This window comes from Halichondria panicea, chromosome 15 (assembly GCF_963675165.1).
Source record: "Halichondria panicea chromosome 15, odHalPani1.1, whole genome shotgun sequence".
NCBI lineage: Eukaryota > Metazoa > Porifera > Demospongiae > Suberitida > Halichondriidae > Halichondria > Halichondria panicea.
Window position 1 is genome coordinate 1,064,114 of NC_087391.1, and position 21,851 is coordinate 1,085,964.

At 42.2% G+C, this 21,851-nt stretch overlaps 6 protein-coding genes across 8 annotated transcripts in view; 2 read left to right on the forward strand and 4 right to left on the reverse strand.

Moving 5' to 3' along the window:
* LOC135348790 (kinesin-like protein KIF16B) overlaps positions 1 to 9,625 on the forward strand; it is a 149,112-nt gene extending 139,487 nt beyond the window's left edge. The window contains exon 25 of the mRNA XM_064547130.1: positions 9,615 to 9,625. The gene's annotated coding sequence lies outside the window, so the exon portion shown is untranslated. The remainder of the gene's footprint in view (positions 1 to 9,614) is intronic.
* Positions 63 to 1,881, reverse strand: LOC135348927 (maleylacetoacetate isomerase-like). Its single transcript, XM_064547320.1, has 10 exons — positions 1,753 to 1,881; positions 1,558 to 1,609; positions 1,402 to 1,469; positions 1,256 to 1,336; positions 1,122 to 1,202; positions 1,003 to 1,050; positions 876 to 954; positions 566 to 618; positions 466 to 515; positions 63 to 277 (listed from the first exon to the last, which is right to left on the reverse strand). Exons 1-10 carry the CDS (start codon positions 1,765 to 1,767, stop codon positions 157 to 159), a joined length of 648 nt encoding a protein of 215 aa, XP_064403390.1. The 5' UTR covers positions 1,768 to 1,881; the 3' UTR covers positions 63 to 156.
* Positions 1,873 to 21,851, forward strand: part of LOC135348794 (protein O-mannosyl-transferase 2-like) — an 81,492-nt gene continuing 61,513 nt past the window's right edge. The window contains exons 1-6 of the mRNA XM_064547137.1: positions 1,873 to 2,270; positions 2,452 to 2,536; positions 3,030 to 3,134; positions 3,430 to 3,647; positions 3,722 to 3,787; positions 3,989 to 4,082. Of these exons, the coding sequence (XP_064403207.1) occupies positions 2,038 to 2,270; positions 2,452 to 2,536; positions 3,030 to 3,134; positions 3,430 to 3,647; positions 3,722 to 3,787; positions 3,989 to 4,082 (801 nt within the window). The 5' untranslated portion in view covers positions 1,873 to 2,037. The remainder of the gene's footprint in view (positions 2,271 to 2,451; positions 2,537 to 3,029; positions 3,135 to 3,429; positions 3,648 to 3,721; positions 3,788 to 3,988; positions 4,083 to 21,851) is intronic.
* On the reverse strand, positions 4,473 to 7,261 carry LOC135348802 (delta-like protein B). The gene is made up of 5 exons (XM_064547151.1): positions 7,156 to 7,261; positions 6,708 to 7,067; positions 5,478 to 6,642; positions 5,267 to 5,422; positions 4,473 to 5,034 (listed from the first exon to the last, which is right to left on the reverse strand). Exons 1-5 carry the CDS (start codon positions 7,216 to 7,218, stop codon positions 4,787 to 4,789), a joined length of 1,992 nt encoding a protein of 663 aa, XP_064403221.1. The 5' UTR covers positions 7,219 to 7,261; the 3' UTR covers positions 4,473 to 4,786.
* Positions 8,911 to 21,851, reverse strand: part of LOC135348804 (variant-specific surface protein VSP4A1-like) — a 39,232-nt gene continuing 26,291 nt past the window's right edge. The window contains exons 1-5 of one of the 3 annotated variants that reach the window (XM_064547156.1): positions 16,429 to 16,737; positions 15,926 to 16,330; positions 14,600 to 15,686; positions 14,401 to 14,544; positions 8,911 to 9,326 (exon numbers count right to left, since the gene is read on the reverse strand). In XM_064547156.1, coding sequence (XP_064403226.1) covers positions 9,130 to 9,326; positions 14,401 to 14,544; positions 14,600 to 15,686; positions 15,926 to 16,330; positions 16,429 to 16,491 — 1,896 coding nt within the window. In that variant the 5' untranslated portion in view covers positions 16,492 to 16,737 and the 3' untranslated portion in view covers positions 8,911 to 9,129. Of the gene's footprint in view, positions 9,327 to 13,783; positions 14,161 to 14,400; positions 14,545 to 14,599; positions 15,687 to 15,925; positions 16,331 to 16,428; positions 16,747 to 21,851 lie in introns of those variants that run through there. The other 2 variants (XM_064547155.1, XM_064547157.1) reach the window with 2 other exon arrangements.
* LOC135348917 (multiple epidermal growth factor-like domains protein 10) lies at positions 10,492 to 12,105 on the reverse strand. Its single transcript, XM_064547308.1, has 4 exons — positions 12,002 to 12,105; positions 11,472 to 11,867; positions 10,790 to 11,417; positions 10,492 to 10,733 (listed from the first exon to the last, which is right to left on the reverse strand). Exons 3-4 carry the CDS (start codon positions 11,304 to 11,306, stop codon positions 10,507 to 10,509), a joined length of 744 nt encoding a protein of 247 aa, XP_064403378.1. The 5' UTR covers positions 11,307 to 11,417; positions 11,472 to 11,867; positions 12,002 to 12,105; the 3' UTR covers positions 10,492 to 10,506.

Sequence of the window (21,851 nt, forward strand, 5' to 3'; positions counted from 1 at the left end):
TCACCAAAGAGTTTAGTTCGTCTTTTTATATACTGTTAGGTTATACTATTTCCACACTCACATTCACTCAACATCACAACGTAATTATTAAAACCTAAAATGTCAAAAATAACAATGGGCAGTCGCAGTCAGTCAGTCAGTCGCCAAAGAGTTTAGTTATGTCTTTGGAGGTGTGTCGGGCTGGTTGTCAGGGTGTGACTTGTGATAGGCCTCCAGAGTCTCCAAAGCAGAGCACACTCTAGTGATGGTCGGGTACACACTCATCTCAACTTTGAACCTGGGAGGGGGAGGGGGGGTGAAAAGGATAAATAAAAGGTTGTGCAAAACAGCTAGCAGATACTATAAATAGATGGTAGCAATTGAAATATTGGAGCTATAGCTAGCTAAGCTATAGATCTACATTGATCGCTATAAATTATATATAGAATTCTAGTGGAAGGAATATTTGATTTCATGTACATATACCTGTTAGCATTATAGAGCTGTGGTACTAGACAGAGGTCAGCCATCGTCACCTGAGAAGAGGTGCTACATGTAGTCGTTGGTTACTAATATACAGACTCACCTCATCCCCCACACAGTACTTCCCTGCCGTTTTCTGAAGCACCAGCTCCAAACCTGTGAAAGTGATGAACACTACTTTGAAAGAAAATCCTACTACACAGAAATAGTACAGCGTATGTTATAACCTAACAAAAGCCATACACAAGCTGCAGCTGTTCCTAGAAATTGCTTAACCAGTATTAAAGAGAAACATTATATAGCGAGGTGAGACGACAAAGATACAAAAAGGACTACAAAGACCTCTTGAAATAAGAGCAAACCATGCATTTATCAACATGCAAGCAATTGTATACATTAGAGAACCACCGTACTGTCAAATCCTTTGGTGATCCAGTGCTTGCCCCACTCAAATTTCTTTTCATCCCCAACATACTTGAGCACCCTCAGGTTCTGAAATTGCAAATCCAATATAAACAGCAGGAGCAGATTATTTTACACCTGTATTGGCTGAATCCCAGCAGCAATGTTGTTGGATATCGACCTGACCTGAGAAATGAATATCGACCATTAAAATAATGTAGGACAACAGTATACATTCCAACAAATGGTCACCTCACCCGTGCTCTCTTGGCAGGGTCTCCGTGGGGAACAAAGTACGGTGGGCCTCTCGTCTCATCAAGGTACTCGATAATGGCCAGCTGGGTGGGTGAGGGGATGAACGTGATATAGTATAAATGAGCAGTTAACGTACAGACTCTGTGAGGACTAGTCCGTCTATCTCCAAGGTAGGTACCACACACTGAGGGTTCAAAGCTTTGTACGAGTCTGCAAACTGAACAATAATGAAAAATCAACAAACACAGACGTCTAAAATTGTTTGGATGATCGTAAACATACCTGTTGTCCGCCATCTTGTACCAGATGAACAGGTTTGTACTCGTACTCGATACCTTTCAGTGCAAGAGCTGAAGGAAGACGTACACAAATATTTAATTATTCAATAGACGACTGAATTAATTAGCAACGAAAATTGTACGATACTATGGATCTCACCAAATCTCACTCTCCAGGAGCAGGAGCTTCTGTAGTAAGAGTGGAGGATGGGCTGCATGAGGGGGTGGGGTGCATGAGGTTGCTGTCAGAGACAGAGGGTATATTCTACAGTGCAGTGTTGGGTGGATGAGGCGTGCCAAAGGCAGCTGTGCGTTCCTAGCTTATGGATGAACTTGGTTTTACTTGTTAACTCACAGTTTCAGCTGCCATCTCTTCAGAAGTGCCTCTCAAGCTCAACAGCAAAAGGGTCTCTTGTTTGAGTTCTGTTTTCTCCTTACGTTGTAATAAAGAAAAATTGGGTTTCAGATTGTGTGCGGCTAGTCAACGAGACGGGCTAAATAGCCACATGGCTGTAAATAGACCCTGCCACACCTCTGTTTTCAGATAACTGAAAGTCATTTAGAGACCATCTATCAAGTCAAGCTTCAACACAGCCACAACCTCATACAAATCATTACCTATCCCCTAGCAACCATCTCTATGGCATCCCCTGAAGAGAGAGAGCCTCAGAGTGAAGACTATCACTCGAACTCCGATTCCCCTGTTACCAAGACTCCGGACCTGGGAGTACCGTCTTCCTCACATTACTGTGGTCGTCTCTATAGCTCTCCATTAAATGACTCGGATGTGGCCTACTATGTTGGACTGGCTGTCATCACTCTGGCGTCCATAGCAACTAGACTGTATAAAATAGACGAGCCGTACCATGTAGCGTAAGTCACCCTCACAATAAGTATTTGGAATTTGTTGATTGATATTCGGCTAGGCTGTGTAGAAAGGTTGTATTACTCAATTGAGATTATAGAATATTCCACAATGATTATATACCAGTAACGGTTCTGTATGGTTTATGGTTTGGTGATATATTTTCCACACACTTTCCACACACTTCAGGTGGGATGAGACCCACTTTGGTAAGCACGCCAGCTGGTACATTCAAGGAAGGTTCTTCTTTGATGTCCACCCTCCACTAGGAAAGGTGAGCCATGGTTTGCTTAGGGTAATGGTGTGTGGAGCTTGTTGTAAATAGATGATTACGACAGGAAATGCCAATGATATTTCAAGGTGATACTTTACCCATACATGTCTCCCCCTCTGAATCAACTGTCTGTCTGTACATGCTGTATGTATGCACAATTAGTGGCTTAACTCTTGTGAGAAGAATGTTACAGTACTGACAATTCTGTTCCCACATAATTTTTATTATGAATATTCAAGTCTTGTTGCTGCTACACTTTCATAGTTTATCGTATGTAGCCCATAATTGTTTTTAATTCCTCTTGCTTGTAATTCTCACGCAATAGCTGGTCATAGTTATTGTAATGTGCCACTGCTATTACATTGCCATAGCTACTACTGTACAGTATGTACTTTCTGGGCCAAACAGATTATGTAGTAATAATTATGTCTTTTTGTTGGCCTTACACTACGCAACCAATCTTTACTCTTGCCCCCCTCTCCCCCACCACCAGTTGATTATAGCGGTAGCTGGAGTGCTCACTGGCTACAACGGTTCCTTTGAGTTTGAGGAGCCAGGGCAACAGTACAAGGACACTCCTTACGTCGGCATGAGAGTGGTACGTGCATACACTCTGTGTACAGCATTAGATTAGAGCGTGTTTGAAACTATCTCTGAATATTGGTTTCACTGGTATAGTTACAAGTTAGAGGCTGAGCATTTGTAATACTCTCGTAGATTAGGTGATAACAAGGTGTGGGTGTAATCACTGCCGTACATGTAGGTTGAGTTTGGAATGTTGTAATCGTATATACCTATATTTATGTACATTTCTAAGTGATGTGTACGTAACCATTGATCATAATACCTAAGTCTTCATAGTCACCACCGTATTTGTACTTCCCCCTGTGCAGGCGTGTGCTGTGTTGGGCCTCCTAGTAGTGCCCCTAGGCTATCTCACAGTCTGGGAGCTGGTCCGCTCGACCACAGCTGCTCTGTTGGCCGGCGTCATGCTTCTCTGTGAAACGGGCACTCTAGTACTCTCACAGTACATACTTCTAGACCCTCCATTGATCTTCTTTATCATGGCCGCCTCTTTCTGTACGGCAAGATTCATCAACTGTAGAAACGAGTGAGTTAATGATGTCTCTCTCTCTCTATTCTCTGTGCTAATTATTCACCGCTTGTCTTCTCTTGTTACTACAGACCATTTGATATGGAGTGGTGGTACTGGCTGTCACTCTCAGGGATGTTCATAGGATGTGCCTTCAGGTGAGCCCCGGTTCTTTTGCCTTAATTATTCATTGACCCTTTTTATGCTTTTAGGGGTAAACCTTTTTGTTCATGTTCTAGTTAACATGTGCTACACACTGATATTTTTTTTTCTAAAGCTAGCCTTTCTTCCTTCTTTACGACCTGTAATCAAGGCTAGTCCATTGTATTGTTTGTAATGCTCCTTTTTCTCTGTTCTAGTGTAAAGTGGGTGGGGCTGTTTGTGATTGCTCTGGTTGGCCTGACGACACTCAAGGACCTCTGGGACCTCTGGGGAGACCTCACCCTCACAATGGTGGGTGGGTGCATGCCACTGTCGTAGGAAATAATGCCATAAAAAATTAGGTGTCTTTAGTGCACAAAATACGGAGGAATTTGTGAGCTTTAGCTGGCGCTTCATTAGAGTGGGGGCCACATTTATTTGCAAGGATTAGAGTGCTAAGATTAGGGTGGCACTTTTTAGACTGTTTACAACATTTATATAAAAAGAGTGGCCCACTCTTTGTAATGGCTCATGTAAGTTTTTGGTTTGGTGATGTGTTGAGTATAGCTAGTGTATACAGTGACTGTAAGAAAGAGATGGCCTGCTAACACAGATTGAACACATGCTATGGAGACTTTGGGGCTTATTAACTTACAAATGTATAGCAGTATTAATTATGGATGGTTAGTTAGTTAGTTGACTTGTTTATAAGGTGATCCATGATAGTCACGTTTGACTTCACAGTCAAATAAATTATACTTATTCTTGTGTCTGTGTAAATATGAACTACTAGTTATTATTGTCATTAGCAGCGCTAGAGTATTCCCATGCGTTCTCACTCCTAAGATCTTCAATCCAAGCCATCAGAGGAGCTCATACCCATGCATGTTGAATGATCTTCTTCCCTAGTATAGTCAATATAGTAATCACAGTGGTAATTAATGTACATTACACATGTTTATTCTCGTGTCTGTGTGCATAATAGCTATAATAATAATAAGTTGTTTGATGTTGACTCACACTTGAATATAATCGTATTCCGGTTGCTGCTCATTTCTTGTTGGGCCCAGACCATCGTTCTCATAGTAGTCAGCTTCAATATTAGTAGCATTGGTTGCACTGTACACAGGGTTCTGATTCATTTCAATGGGTGTGTCCACAGTCTCGTGCTGGTGGGTGTGGTTAGCTTCGTGGTCCGTAGTTGGTGTTTCAGTTGTACTCATACTGTACACGGGATTTTGGTTCATTTCTATGACTTCCCTATCTGTATGGAGTTAAATTTTAAAAGTGGCCGTCAGACTGTATAATTATAGCTACATGTAGTACATGTGACAATGCTTCAACAGTACTGCATCTAGTCATAGATTAGTTTACACATGACTGATTTGTGCAGCATGTACGTACTTGTATTAACTCGAACTGTAATCTAACTCTGCTTTTGTTGGCAGTCATCTACAGCATATACTGAGATTAGCTAGATGTGTCTAGTGCTTCACCTGTAGTAGTGGCAGTACTGATGTCTTGGTTACCACTCTTTCTGATATGGACTGTAAGTAGGATGAGGAGCACGGCCATTACTAGAATGATGAGCAGCAAAACTCCACCCACTCCTCCAGCGATACCACCCACCACTCCCACACTTAGTGAAGAGTCTGTAGTAGAAATAAGTACACTCTGTGTAGACTATATAGGTTGATTAGCACTCACCAGGTTCACAGTTACTGCCAGTGAATCCAGACAGACAGGTCGTACATCTTGTGGATATGTTTCGTCCAGATAAACACACTGCACAGTCACGGTTACTATCATAGCCTAACAGGCAACTTGAGCATTTAATGTTCAGATCGTAGTTAGCCACACACTCAGTGCAGGTAGGATTGAAGTTATCCAAGCATGTTTGACAGAGTGTTGCTGGGTCCCCTCCTGGTAGAGCACACACACTGCAGTCTGTATCAGTGAACCTGTCTGGTTGTAGGCAGAGGGAGCAGTTGGTGACTGGGTCTCTGTTGGGTAGGCAACTAGTGCAGTCTGAGGTGATGTCCCAGCCTGGTAGGCACTGGGTGCAGTTGGTAGAGGGATCTCTGTTGGGTAGACACTGGGTGCAGTCAGTAGAGGAATCTCTGTTGGGTAGGCACTGGGTGCAGTCGGTCGAGGGATCTCTGTTGGGTAGGCACTGGGTGCAGTTGGTAGAGGGATCTCTGTTGGGTAGGCACTGGGTGCAGTTGGTAGAGGGATCTCTGTTGGGTAGACACTGGGTGCAGTCGGTAGAGGGATCTCTGTTGGGTAGACACTGGGTGCAGTTGGTAGAGGGATCTCTGTTGGGTAGGCACTGGGTGCAGTTGGTAAAGGGATCTCTGTTGGGTAGGCACTGGGTGCAGTCGATAGAGGGATCTCTGTTGGGTAGGCACTGGGTGCAGTCGGTAGAGGGATCTCTGTTGGGTAGACATTGAGTGCAGTTTGTTAGTGTATCATAAAACTTAAGACAGGCTGTGCAATTGGTGGTTGGGTCATAGTTGGTCTGTACACAAGTGGAGCAGCCAGTAGTAATATCCAGGTTGTAGAGGCAGTCGCTGCAGGCTACAAGAGGTGAAGGGTCTAATCGATTATCAGTACATCTTAGAGTGCCATCATCTTGACATGTCGCCACTTGTGGATTTTTCTGATGTGTGGTGGTACAGTCAGGTCCACAGAAACCAGGAGAGCACTCGACTCTGAAACTCATGGTCATGTGAGATATGTTGTGGAATCCAGTGAACGTCATCTCCTCTGTGAAGTCTGCTCCAAGTTGGAGGTTGTCCAGGTCAATCAACAGACTGTCTATTATGTTCGGGAGTTCGCTGTCCAATGCTTCGATAAAGAACTGAATTCGCCCCTACAGAGCCACGTAAGAATTTATGTCAAAAACCATGCACTACATGTAGAAAAACACAATCTTACCGTCCACACATTAAAGTCTGTTCTTGAAACAGGTAGAGGATTGTGTGCTACTCCCAGTAGTGCTGTTGGACCTTGACCGAATGTTATGCTCATTTCAATGAATGGGCAAGTGCTGGGGGACATTGTACAGTCTGTGAAGAAGTACCCCATGCTGGGTCTTGTCTCCAGTGATGCTCCGAATGGTCTGATGGCCCAACGGAACCTGGTGTCACATCTCTCCTCTCCTGTATTGGTACAGTTGGTGTTTCTGAATGGTAGCTCATCACAGCACACTGGTATTACACTAGCACATTCAGCACATAGTCCGGTTGGGTTGGTGTAGTTGACCAAGTTGACTGTCAGTACAAAATCAGCTCTCACCTGTAGTAATAATAGTGAAGTGTATAGTAGCTAGTGGCCTTCTATTCAGTGTAATATGCCCTACATTAATATGTTACTCGTAACTCACCGATGGGAAGCTTTTACACACACAGACTGCCAAACTCCAAAGTAGTACAATCTTAGCTTTCATGTTGAGCCTAGCCTGAGGCGTAGCATGTGTTGACCTTTCAGTTATGTCGTACACTAATCACGTGACATCACTAGCCACAAATGTTTATACTAGAGGTGCTTTACCATCATAGTGTTAGGATTCAGAGGAGGTCGAACACCACTTGACCTTTCTGCTAATTATGACCATTTAGCTTTGATCCTTTTCACTACCCACGCTCTGCTAGATTCGCCCATAGAACCGCCCAACTATAGTACAATAGTAGCTGTGGTACCACTCGAGGCTAGACTTTGGAGACTACCATAGTATAGCCTAGCCTCTCGATCTTCTAGCTTTAGAGTCTCAGAGTTCTGTTCATCGGTACTTTCCAAGCCAGAGTTTATTTTCGGTCTGTTTGTTTCTCTGTTTCCAAACAATGGCCTGTTGTGTGCTATATTCTGACTGTAGACTAGTGAGGAGTGAGGACCAGGTTAACAGGTGATTAGAGGAACTGGCAGAGCTATAAGATCAAGAGGCTAGGCTAGCCTACTGTGGGTCGTCTCCTGAGTCTAGATCTAGTGTTGCCTCGAGTGTTGCCACGACCACTATTGTAGTACTAGTTGGGAAGTCTAGCAGAGCGTGGGTAGTGAAAAGTGAAAAAGATCAAAGATAAAAGGTCATAATTAGCAGAAAGGTCAAGTGGTGTCCGACCTCCTCTGGTTAAGATTAGGGTTTCAAATTTAATTGTTCATTACACGGCTGGCTTACTACACCATGCTATTGGTTCGTGCAATGTTTTTTATAGTAATAATAGATGGTGGCTATTCAATCCTGCATGAAACACACAATGATAGTCTAACATCTTTAGGCCTATGCGGTGTATTATATGCCTCGGTGCACTTGCGCACAGTGGCATACGGTAGTGTGTCTGTCTAGACTGCTGTATAACTGCTCAATGATCAATGTAAGTAAGAGCCTTCTAGTCATTGTTTTCTTGATTAGCAAATAGTACTTTGTTTTTGAGTTCTGGCTATAGTTTTACTTTGAATGCCATTGCAGACTCTTCAGACTCATGCGTAGCAAAATCTGTTGATATAACTTAAATTAGCTATGCTATACTTAGTACTTAGCTCTGCACTACCATTGGTCAGCAGCAAGAATAAGAAAAAAACCCGGCATGATGCAACCATTAATAATTATGGACTTTAAACTTTTGGTATCCTTTCTAGCAACGGTTATTTTCCACTCTTTTGCACCATTCCCTGCATGCAAATTAATGTATAAGAGGTATAGTATTCAGAATTGTATTTTGCGCCATCCAAAAAATGGGGTGGGTGGGGCTCATTCTAAGGCACATTAAAATATCAATTAAATGGGTGGGGTTAGAGGTTAGAACAATTATTGTTGTGCTAAGAAGAATTGTAGACCAACTTTAGAGAGCTCTTAACTGCTAACTCAATGAGACATTGTCAGTTATTTTATACGAGATAAAAGTTCAATGTCATTATCAGATTGTATCATTTCACTTGCCTGCCAGGTCCAAAATTTGGCTAAAAATCCGTGAAACAGATTGGTCTGGCCTAGTAGTCAGCTAGTACTTTCATGTCGTAAAGCTTTAATGCCTCCACCGAAGCATCAGCACCCACAGTGCTTTCATTTGTATGTAGAGTGGTTGGTACCAACCACTGACCAGTATTGACAGGTGGTTGTGATTGACTCATTAGTAGTGTGTCTTTACTGATAGCGTAATATGAGCAATTGTTACATCATCAAAGTGTCATTTTTGAATAGTCAGAAATGAATCAACTACGTATCACACACACACACACACACACACGCACATGCACACACACTAATATCTACATTTATTTTGACTAAATGCCCGAAAACAATTTATTAGAACCATTCATTAGTTTGTCTGTGTATAGCTATAAGTTGTTTGATGTACGTAGTTTACACTTGAATATAATCGTATTCCGTTTGCTTCTTTTTTCTTGTTGGGCCCAGACCATCGTTCTCATAGTAGTCAGCTTCAATATTAGTAGCATTGGTTGCACTGTACACAGGGTTCTGATTCATTTCAATGGGTGTGTCCACAGGCTCGTGCTGGTGGGTGTGGTTCATTTCCATGACTCCTGTAACTTCCTTATCTGTATGGATTATTAGCGTAAACGGTCAGTCAGCTGCAAGGCTGTTTCTAAGACTTTCAAAGGTATAGTTACTGAATGGTTGACTATAGTAATTATGGCTTATAACCAACCAATGCCGATCGAGGGCGTAGCCTGAGGCTGAGGTCAGTTATAAGCCATAATCTAGGCAACCATGCAGTACTGCAAAATAGCAAAATGGTTCATTTTAACATCAATGGAGACAGTCAAGCTTGCTCTCACAGCCCCTTCTGCCTCCGAATATGCAGTTAGACCAGTTACAGCTGTCAGGTATGAGAGCTAGCTACTTCTCCAATGGGCCAAGCAGCTTGGTTTTTTGTTGGAAGCCATAAACTTTGACCAGACCAGCCCACTAATTATTAGTGGCTGCCGTTTTGCACTCCACAAGTTTATCAATCAACAATACTACCTGTACTCCTATACATGCTTCTGAGCCACAGCCGGCCTTGACTATAGAAAGCATAGAGCAAGTGCATTGTTTCATACCTCATGAACATGTAATAAGTAGCTTAGACATCTAGCTAGCTCAGCACAAAACAGAGTCTACACAAACTTTCATTGCGTCTGTATTGCTATTTTGCTATATGTATGTATACAAATGGTTAGCAAATCTTGCTGTAGGAAGTAAAAATATGATCCCTGGAAGTAAAATATGGCTCATACTCACTGGACATCACCTGGAATACAGAGTGAATCAGTAAATAAACCATGAAAAAAGCATGAAAAAGCGCTCTGTGAGAACCTCTAGCTACTTCACGACAATCAAGATTCGTTTCCAATTGATACCTACTATCAGGGAGCATGTGATTCAGTAATGGGGGTAGCTCTGAGATGTATGCATTGGACAGAATAAGTTTCCCGGGATTTTGTGGGAGTTATGAAGAGATACACGGATGGTCCCAGAGCCACTACTTATACTTCATTGTAAAACATCACGTGAATCACCAATCCCTCTCTACACTATCTATGGGCCCAGGAAGTTCATGGTCAATTATGGCTTCATTTAATATGCTTTATGTGGTTGACAAGTATGCCAGAGACTTCTGCATGTATATACTTTTAGCTGGTTGAATTGAAGCTTAATTATCAGATAATAGATAGAAGCGCTTTTTAACATGAAATTCATATAATTTCAGTGAAGTATATCAAAGTTATGACAACATTAATAAAGGTCAACCTCAACACAGGTTGACTTGACTATATAGACTTTAGTACATGTGTCTAGTGTTTCACCTGTAGTAGTGGCAGTACTGATGTCTTGGTTACCACTCTTTTTGATACGGACTGTAAGTAGGATGAGGAACACGGCCATTACTAGAATGATAAGCAGCAAAACTCCACCCACTCCTCCAGTGATACCACCCACCACTCCCACACTTAGTGAAGAGTCTGTAGTAGAAATAAGTACACTCTGTGTGTTGACTATAGTATTGTATAGCACTCACTAGGTTCACATTTACTGCCAGTGAATCCAGACAGACAAGTGGTACATCTTGTGGATATGTTTTGTCCTAGGAGACATACTGTACATCCACTATTAATATCATAGCCAAACAAACAGCTTAAGCAGTTGGTGGTTAGAGCATAATTATCCACACACTTAGTACAGTTTGTTTTAGGATCGAAGTTATTGTCACACACTAGAGAGCCATTAGCTTGACATGTCGCCACCCGTGGATTGTTCTGAGGTGTGGTGGTACAGTCAGGTCCACAGAAACCAGGAAGACAGGCTGTGCAATTGGAGATTGGGTCATAGTTGTAGAGGCAGTCGTTGCAGGCTACAAGAGGTGAAGGGTCTAATCGGTTATCAGTACATGTTAGAGTGCCATCAGCTTGACATGTCGCCACTCGTGGATTGTTCTGAGGTGTGGTGGTACAGTCAGGTCCACAGAAACCAGGAGAGCACTCGACTCTGAAACTCATGGTCATGTGAGATACGTCGTGGTATCCAGTGAACGTCATCTCCTCTGTAAAGTCTGCTCCAAGTTGGAGGTTGTCCAGGTTAATCAACAGACTGTCTATTATGTTCGGGAGTCGACTATCCACAGCTTCTATGAAGAACTATATTTGTCCCTGAAGAAATCATAATTGCACTCTTTACCCTCAATGCATGACTAAACAACTCACTGTCCACATTGTTCCTGACACCACTGGTAGAGGGTTGGCTGCTACACCCAGGAAACCTAGTGGGCCTTGGGGAAATGTTGTGCTCACTTGGGGGAATGGGCAAACAGAGTTGGGTGAGGTTGGACAGTTTGTGAAGAAGTAATTAGTAGGACTGCCAGGATTGAGTATATTGGAGGGTCTTGTCTCCAGTGATGCAGCGAATGGTCTAATGGTCCAACGGAACCTGGTGTCACAACTCTCCTCTCCTGTGTTGTCACAGTTGGTGTTTCTAAGTGGTAGATCATCACAGCACACTGGTACTAGCAGGTCAGCACTTGGTACACTACATTCAGCACACAATCCGGTTGGGTTGGTGTAGTTGATGAAGTTGACTGTCAGTATGAACTGAGCTCTCGCCTGTATAGCCAATGTTGACTAACAATGAATTATGACAGTTATAGAGGTGCATACCTATAGTGCACAGCTTCAAATATAGTTCATGCAGGTAGAGATGACTCTATACACTAATATTCTGTTCGTATACAACTCACTGATGTGAAACTTGTACATACACAGACTGCCAAACTCCAAAGTAGTACAATCTTAGCCTTCATGTTGAGGGGTAGCTGTGTTGACTTTTAGGATGTTAATTATGTGACATCACTAACCACAAATATGTGTACTAAGGTAGTTATGCCTCGAGGCGTAGCCGCACGTGGGATACGGTAAAGCTGACTGTGTGTGTGTGTGTGTGTCTGTGTGTCTGTTCCAACTGTAACTGCTCAATGGTTGCAATGTGACGAAAAATAACAGAGGCTTCTAGCCACGTTCTCTTGGATTTAGATTCGTGGATTAGCAAACTAAAGCTTCTTTCTCGAGTTATGGCTAGTTTGACTCACATTGAAGGCTGTTGCAGTCTCTTCAGAATCTTTCATAGCATCATCTGTTCGCACACACTTTCTATTCAACACATGAGTTAGCCTTGCACTAAAGCGCTAGCTTTTTATTAGCTACAAGAGTCAGAAAAGATCTGTTAAAACAGCTAGCTATAGTAGCCATTGTGAACTTGATCTCTTTGGACACACCCTTTAATTATTCCTATGGATGCAATGCGCATGCGCGCTCCTCCCCACATGTTGGAGAATCCAGTGGCAGAATCAACTTACTTATTCATGTTCTTTTTCTTGAGGTCCTGGTATAGCGGTAAGCCACAAAACAAATATAGACTAGATTCATGTACACAAGTCTTTTCTTCTCAGAATTAAAATTAATATAGATAGATACACACTTTCTGCTTGTTTATAATTATACTATACTGTCTGTGCTATACTACTGTTTGCATGTGCTTAATTCTCTCTTACTCTGTGCCTTTGACAAACTCACAGTATACACTATTAACTGTGGACACCCCTTTTTTGTGAAATAATCAAAGCACATTGCAAATTATTTACCTCTTCTATATTAAACACTCTAATACTTTTGAGCAAAAGCAAAAACATGGCGAGAGGCATTAGCAAGCGCACGCTTGCAACACTCGTGTGTTAAGTAATTGTCATTTGTTGCATGTTTTTCTGCACAAGTGATAGAAATGCAATGACAGCACGTACAGACAAAAACGATTACTGTAGTGCTAGAAATTAATGCGTGATACTAACGAGGCCTGTACAATTCCCATTGAAATTGCGGCGTCAAAAAATAAGATAATTGCATAGCATAACGTTTTTGTAACCTTAAAATTGACCAAAAAACATGCTTGCTTTTATTTCCATTATTTCCATGCAGCACTTTGGTATCATGACATAAAAGGTGGTATAGTGTAATACATGTAAAGTGTAAACAAAATGATCAGACCAACAATGGCTGACTAGCTATTCATTTTATGTGTCCACTATAGGCTATAATATAGTTGCTTTCCGATACCGCGAGCGAGTATAATTATATCATTACTAAGCAATTTCTATTTCGCTACTAGTAGGTAGCTTGTCTGTCTAATGTTTTGTATAGTAATTATAACCTGTCAGATGGTGGTGGCTAATTAACCTCCACTGACAAGTATTGACGTGGCCCATTAGCTTGTGTCTTTACTAATAGTAGCATAATATGAGTACATCACATCATACCGTATTAGTATAGAATGTTCTGCGAGCATCAAACATTTGCGAACTTTGCGATGGTTGATCAAATATCACAACAATAAAATTCACAAAACTTAAATTATTACTAGTAAATACATACGATCCTTGCCAGAACGCAATAGTTAGATCGCAAAGGATCAAATTTTCTGCTGATTTGGCTCATTCGCGATCGCAAAATATTGGTAGTCTTTCAAAGTATGATCATGTAATCTCAGAAATGAATCAATTACGTAATCACCCACACACTGATTGGTAGTTTGTAGAACCATTCTCTGTGTAAATAAAAATTAATAAGCTATAAGTTTAGTAGTACAGTTTTTACACTTGAATATAATCATATTCCGGTTGCTGCTCATTTCTTGTTGGGCTCAGACCATCGTTCTCATAGTAGTCAGCTTCAATATTAGTAGCATTGGTTGCACTGTGCACAGGGTTCTGATTCATTTGAATGGGTGTGTCCACAGTCTCGTACTGGTGGGTGTGGTTAGCTTCATGGTCCATAGTTGGTGTTTCAGTTGTACTCATACTGTACACGGGATTTTGATTCATTTCTATGACTTCTGTAGCTTCCCTCTCTGCATGTATGGAGTTAAAGCTTAAAAGTGGCCGTCAGACTGTATATAGCTATATATAGTACATGTGACAATGCTTCAACACTACTGCATCTAGTCATACATTAGTTTACACATGACCGATTTGTGCAGCATGTACGTATACATGTAGTAACTCGAACTGTAATCTTACTCTGCTTTTGTTGGCAGTCATCTACAGCATGCATAATTATACTGATTAGCTAGATGTGTCTAGTGCTTCACCTGTAGTAGTGGCAGTACTGATGTCTTGGTTACCACTCTTTCTGATACGGACTGTAAGTAGGATGAGGAGCACGGCCATTACTAGAATGATGAGCAGCAAAACTCCAGCGATACCACCCACCAATCCCACACTTAGTGAAGAGTCTGTAGTAGAAATAAGTACACTCTGTGTAGACTATATAGGTTGATTAGCACTCACCAGGTTCACAGTTACTGCCAGTGAATCCAGACAGACAGGTCGTACATCTTGTGGATATGTTTCGTCCAGATAAACACACTGCACAGTCACGGTTACTATCATAGCCTAACAGGCAGCTTGAGCATTTAATGTTCAGATCGTAGTTAGCCACACACTCAGTGCATGTAGGATTGAAGTTATCCAAGCATGTTTGACAGAGTGTTGCTGGGTCCCCTCCTGGTAGAGCACACACACTGCAGTCTGCATCAGTGAACCTGTCTGGTTGTAGGCAGAGGGAGCAGTTGGTAACTGGGTCTCTGTTGGGTAGACAACTAGTGCAGTCCGAGGTGATGTCCCAGCCTGGTAGACACTGGGTGCAGTTGGTAGAGGGATCTCTGTTGGGTAGACACTGGGTGCAGTCAGTAGAGGAATCTCTGTTGGGTAGGCACTGGGTGCAGTCGGTCGAGGGATCTCTATTGGGTAGGCACTGGGTGCAGTTGGTAGAGGGATCTCTGTTGGGTAGGCACTGGGTGCAGTTGGTAGAGGGATCTCTGTTGAGTAGACACTGGGTGCAGTCGGTAGAGGGATCTCTGTTGGGTAGACACTGGGTGCAGTTGGTAGAGGGATCTCTGTTGGGTAGGCACTGGGTGCAGTCGGTAGAGGGATCTCTGTTGGGTAGACATTGAGTGCAGTTTGTTAGTGTATCATAAAACTTAAGACAGGCTGTGCAATTGGTGGTTGGGTCATAGTTGGTCTGTACGCAAGTGGAGCAGCCAGTGGTAATATCCAGGTTGTAGAGGCAGTCGCTGCAGGCTACAAGAGGTGAAGGGTCTAATCGATTATCAGTACATGTTAGAGTGCCATCAGCTTGACATGTCGCCACTTGTGGATTTTTCTGAGGTGTGGTGGTACAGTCAGGTCCACAGAAACCAGGAGAGCACTCGACTCTGAAACTCATGGTCATGTGAGATATGTTGTGGAATCCAGTGAACGTCATCTCCTCTGTGAAGTCTGCTCCAAGTTGGAGGTTGTCCAGGTTAATCAACAGACTGTCTATTACGTTTGGGAGTCCAGTATCAATGGCTTCAATGAAGAACTGAATTTGTCCCTGTATACAACATATATTGTATAGTGGGAAATTTTCGTGAGGTGCACAATTTAGCTTTTTTTTAGGGCAGAGCAGTTATCAAAACTGGCATTAACTCCCACGCACGGATATTTCACATGCAAAGCTATTGGTGAGTGTGGTTTCCAAATAGCGAAAATTTGCACCTGCGAAAATTTCCCATTATACGGTATTATAGTTAAAAACGTGTAATTTGATAGGTGAAATGAAAATCAACTTACTGTCCAGAAAGGAAAATCTGGTTTTGAAACAGGTAGAGGATTGGGTGTTACTCCCAGCAGTGCTGCTGGACCTTGACCGAATGTTGTGCTCATTTCACTGAATGGGCAAGTGCTGGGGGATATTGTACAGTCTGTGAAGAAGTAGGGAGGGTTGACAGGATTATTTAGAGGTCTTGTCTCTAGTGATGCACCGAATGGTCTGATGGTCCAACGGAACCTGGTGTCACATCTCTCCTCTCCTGTGTTGTTACAGTTGGTGTTTCTGAATGGCCGATCATTGCAGCACACTGGTATTAACTGGTCAGCACTTCTCACACTACTCAGTGGAAATAAACGTTCAGCATACAATCCGGTTGGGTTGGTGTAGTTGACCAAGTTGACTGTCAGTACAAAATCAGTTCTTACCTGTAGTAATATTAGTGAAGTGTATAGTAGCTTACGATAGCTAGTGGCCTTCTATTCAGTGTGATATGCCCTACATTAATATGTTACTCATAACTCACTGATGTGAAACTTGTACACACACAGACTGCCAAACTCCAAAGTAGTACGATGTTAGCCTTCATGTTGAACCTATAGCCTGAGGCGTAGCATTGTGTTGACCTTCCAGTTGTGTCGTACACTAATCACATGACAACACTAGCCACAATTGTTTATCTAGAGGTGCTTTACCATCATAGTGTTAGGATTAGGGTTTCAATTTTAATTGCGTTGAAGGCCATTATGCAGACTCTTTAGACTTTTGCGTATTGATATGACTACTTAGTAATTATATCTCTGCACTACAGAGGCGTAGGAAGCAATTTTGCATTGGTTAGGCAAAAAAGGGGGGCAAATACGCCCTTGTTATTACTATGAACTTTGAACTCCATCATAGTTGTGATGTCATCAGATTCTAAATAGTGCCAATTTTTTTAGTAGCGAATTTAGCTAAACGTAGACAAGAGACTACTGGTAGACTACATCTATAAAGACATGCTAGAAATATTGGTCAGGCATTTGCCTGGGCTGCCCCCCCTGCTCCTACGCCACTGCACTAGAAGGCTATACCATTAGTCAAGATCAGCAGCAAGAGTGAGAAAAAACCAGCAAAGCTGCTAGTCTCGCGAGCAGCCGTCGAAGGGGGAAGATCCTTCCCCCTTCGACGGCTGCTCGCGAGACTACAAAGCTGCATGAACTGGCAACCATTAAGAATTGTGGATTTTGAACTTTTGGTATCCTTTTTAGTGACGATCATGGTCGATTATCCATTCCCTGCATGCAAATCTAAAAAGTACTGTGGATAAGAATTGTATACTGTTATTTAATAAGGTCAGACCGCATAATTATCCTGATTTGAATTTTGCGCCATCCAAAAAAAGTTGGTGTGGTGGGTGGGTGGGTGGGGCTAATTCTGAGCATGCGCATTAAACTGGGTGGGATTAGAAGAATTATATAAAAGAGAGAACTGAGAGATTTGTTGTTGTGAATTGTAGGGAAAGCTCCAACTGCAACTCAACGATGTAACTGTCTCAAGAGAATAACTATTTAGATCGATAGGATCCAGTAAATTCCATAGTCATGCAATCCTATTGTAGTAGTTTTAGAGGTTCTGCTCCTTTTGGAAACTTTCTGGCAGTAGAACCAGCTCTATGTGGATATGAAAATAATACCTGCAGATAAGCACTCAGGTCTACATTTTCTGTTGTAATTTGAGACACTCGACTAGGTCGAACTTGAGGTCTAAAGAGTGGGAGCACATTGAGTTTGATAAGGCGAGTCTTGTAGTCTGTAGTTCTGCTGTATAGTTCTACTGTAATTATCCGAGGGTTGCCCTTGCCCTTCTAGTTTGGATAGTGTGATTGTGCCAGGGCAATCTATAGCTTCTTCTTCTTTATTGTGACTTGGACTAAAACATTCCTTCTGATGACATGAAGGGATCTGTAGGATTTTTCAATTTTGGCATGTCAGAAGTATTGCTGTGAGTTGTCCAGGATCTGGGATAGGTTCCTTCTTTGCCCAGGTCCTTTTGACAAGGGCTATTATTAGATACAGTAGTACTCTAGCCTTTCATGATTCATCTTGTAGAGCTAACTTCTACATACTGTTCTGTAGTTTCACACACTGCTTTGCCTCTAGTTCCTGGTAAATACGATCCAAGTACTGTGTCACAGTTTGTGGGAGGACAGATATTGCGGTTTACTCTTGCCCACGCTCAATTAAATTTGGCTACGTCAGTAGCAGATCACAAGACTTAACGGGGCAGGCCTTCCTTTTTCTTAGTGGCTTCCTTTTTTCTTTCTTTGCTCCAATTATTCCCGTATATGGTGTTAACATTGTGACAAACAACAGAAAACAAATTATAACTGAAAAAGGAAGGCCTGCGAAGGAGGCTAAGTAATGGCTGACTAGCTATTCATTTTATGTGTCCCACTAGGCTATAATATAGTTGCTTTCCTATACCACGAGCGAGTATATAATTATCATTACTAAGCAATTTCTATTTCGCTACGTTATAGTTAGAACATGGGCAAGAGGTATCTACTGTATGTGATATAGTGTCGGTCCCAAAGCTCGAGGGCTTTAGCCCGAGGGATAAGGGACACTATAACCATAGATACCGAATGCACATGTTCTAACTGATTTAGATCCCAAAACCTATTGGCTACTAGAAAGGCACTAGCTTAGCAACAGTCAACCTATATAAACAGCCAACCTAGCAACTGCATCATTATTCTATTGAAAACTAATAATTATCTGAAGTTGGTATCTCTGTGTCTCTACTAAATCTGTGGTCTCTATTCAAGTCAATCCTGTTCCTCCACCTCAGTTTGATGGACAAAATTATAGTCCTAGCTCCACCCACAAAACGGAAACATCACCAGTTTTGCAGCAAACAAGCCCAGCACACTTCTCAAGAAACGAGCGGCTCGTACTACTCCTCACAAAGCGAAAGGAAGACACCTAAGCTATAATTTGCAGCAAACAAGCCCAGCAAACGAGCGGCTCCTATACTACTCTTGAACAAAGCGAAAGGAACTTTAAGAAAAAGCCAAAGCTAGAATCCCAGCACTTCCATACATCCAGCTCCTCCCCCATGCAGCCTTGCAGCAAAAAGCACAGCACACTGCCCAAAAAACGAGCGTCTCCTACTACTCTCGAACAAAGCCAAAAAAAGAAACTAGAGCTTCTCTCTTTCATTCTAGTTCTGTTATTATATTACTAGACAAAGTATTAATGTTTATGTTATTACATGTGTATCTTCTTGTAAATCACAATACAATGTACAATGTTGTAGTTTGTAGCCCAGAGCAATCTATAGTACCGGTACTATAGCTCATAGTTCCCTGCTAAATACACTCAAATGGGATCTAATAATAGGTAGCTTGTCTGTCCAATGTTAATTATAATCTGTCAGATGGTGGTTGTAGCTAATTAACCTCCACTGACCAGTATTGAAATGTGGTTGTGATTAGCCCATTAGTGTGTCTTTACTAATATTAGCGTAATATGAGTAATTTTTACATCACATCATAGTTATTAATTGTATAGTCTTTCAAAGTATGATCATGTAATCTCAGAAATGAATCAATTACGTAATCACCCACACACTGATATGGTAGTTCAGTGTAGAACCATTCTGTCTGTATAGCTATAAGTTGTAGTATTACAGTTGTTCACACTTGAATATAATCATATTCCCGTCGCTGCTCATTTCTTGTTGGGCCCAGACCAGTGGTTTCACTGTACACAGGGTTCTGATTCATTTCAATGGGTGTGTCCACAGTCTCGTACTGGTGGGTGTGGTTAGCTTCATGATCCGTAGTGTGTGTTTTAGTTGTACTCGTACTATACACGGGATTTTGATTCATTTCCATAACTTCTGTAACTTCTTTATCTGTATACGTATGGATTATTAAGTTTAAAGCGATCAGTCAGCTGACTACTACATGTATACAGGACCAGTTCAGAGGAGGTACGAAACGCTGCCTCTTGCAGAGGCAATTAGCCTAATCAAGGCACACGTGTTGTACCTCCTCTGGGGCCAGTTCTAGTACTTAAAAAATGAAGGGGACCTAGCGTTAAATAGTATTGGAATGGCGATAACTTTAGTTCCGTTGGTTAGCTTATAGAGAGAGATCTAGGTCTTTTAGTAAACTTTATATTTTGGACCTGTTTTAACAAAATACCATGGGCTATATATTAGTTAATGTACAGTGTAGAGGGGTTTATGACTGTAAACCTCCCGACCACGAGGGCATAGCCCGAGTGAAAGGTGTGGTTTACTGTCATAAACCCCGAGGCACTGTGCATTAATTGATATATGTCCCATCTGATTGGCTGGCTGGTTGCTATGCATCCAGCCTATATATAAGCTTGCATGACTACCACATAGCAACACTATTCAAACAAGAAGACAACTAGGAAAAGAGAGCTCGTCCACACCAGGGCTCCTGTCCACACTCAAATCTTGCGCAGCCTGGACAAAATATGAGCAGCCAGCCCCTCCCTCCAAGCGAACGGTACAGAGCCACTCCCCCTCTCTGTTCAATTAGTCAGCCCCTCCCTCCACTTACTGTGCAGCAAGAAGAAACAACACAGCTAGCTCTAGACAGGCTGACCAGCTCTCTTCAGCCATGCCAGGCTAGTAGGCAAGCAAAGGTAAGCTTAAAATAGCCACTCCTATAATATTATTAAAATGGCTTCTTTTTCTTTGCTGAACAGGCCCAGTGCAGTGCGTGCAGTCAGTCAGTAGTACTAGTGCTAGTGAGCAAAAAGCTCAGCCTGAGCCCAAGCCCTCTCCCAGAGTGTCTCTAAAGCAGCTCCTCACACAGCAGAATTTTTAATGAACTAGTCCACAGACTACACCCTCTGTCTCTATGTTTTCATTTATGACATTTGTTTCTCATGCGCAAGACATTGCATTCATCTTCATTCATCGAAAACACCATTACATTTTTATTTTTGCTGCATATGCTTGAGGTGCCAATTTATGAGCCATATTTTCCCTTGTAGCCCTGAGGTGCCAATTTATGACAGTTAAACCCCACTAGACTACATGGCAAAAGTGTAGTAGGTGGGAAATATGTATAGCCAGGAGCCCATAAATATGAGAAGGAGCGGCTGACTATGGGGATCACGTTTCATAAGTGGCTATGACTGCATTTCCATATATGCAGAATCACTAAGTGGTTGAATCCCTACACGTGTTATACACAATACAGGGCTGCGGTTTGCAAGCACTTGGTCGCTTCCATAAAATAAACCGCAGTTTCGAAACGTGATCGGATCCCCGAGTGTACGTTGAAGTTAGCCGCTCCTTCTCTTATTTATGGGCTCCTGATATAGCCTATGGTCTTTTCCCAAAAATAGGAAATAATGGCCTGTACGTTCCAAATTTAAACTATCTGAACGGGCTCCTTCTAAGCTTTCAGAAAAATCAAAAAATCGTACCATCAGAACTCTAGATACAGAGCCAATGACTATATATGTATAGCGTTAAATAGAGCAGTGCTATTTTATAGCCAGCTAGGGTTACATCTAGGATTAAAAGTTTGAGGGGGAATTAAGGTTTGGGCGCGCGTAAGCACACCGCAATAGGTTTGGCTACTCCCATATTTGTTGACCACACCCTGCTAGTGTATCATGAATAGTACAGTGTAGGTCTAGTTTATTGCACATCATAGACAGTACTAATGTTTATTCTACAACATTTTGGGGGGGAAAGGTGTACCAGGGGCGGATCCAGGAATCTGAATAGGGGATACTTTACTCAGTACTATAGGTGTGGCCATGATAATGTAACAGTAGCTACCTGCTATCCAGTGAGTTAGTAGCTAGCTCTAGATTCTATCCTTCAGGCTTGTCATCAAGGCCAGGGGGTGCTCAAGCCCCTAAAGCTCCCCACTGGATCTGCCACTGTTACCCCTGCCCCCCCTCCCACTAG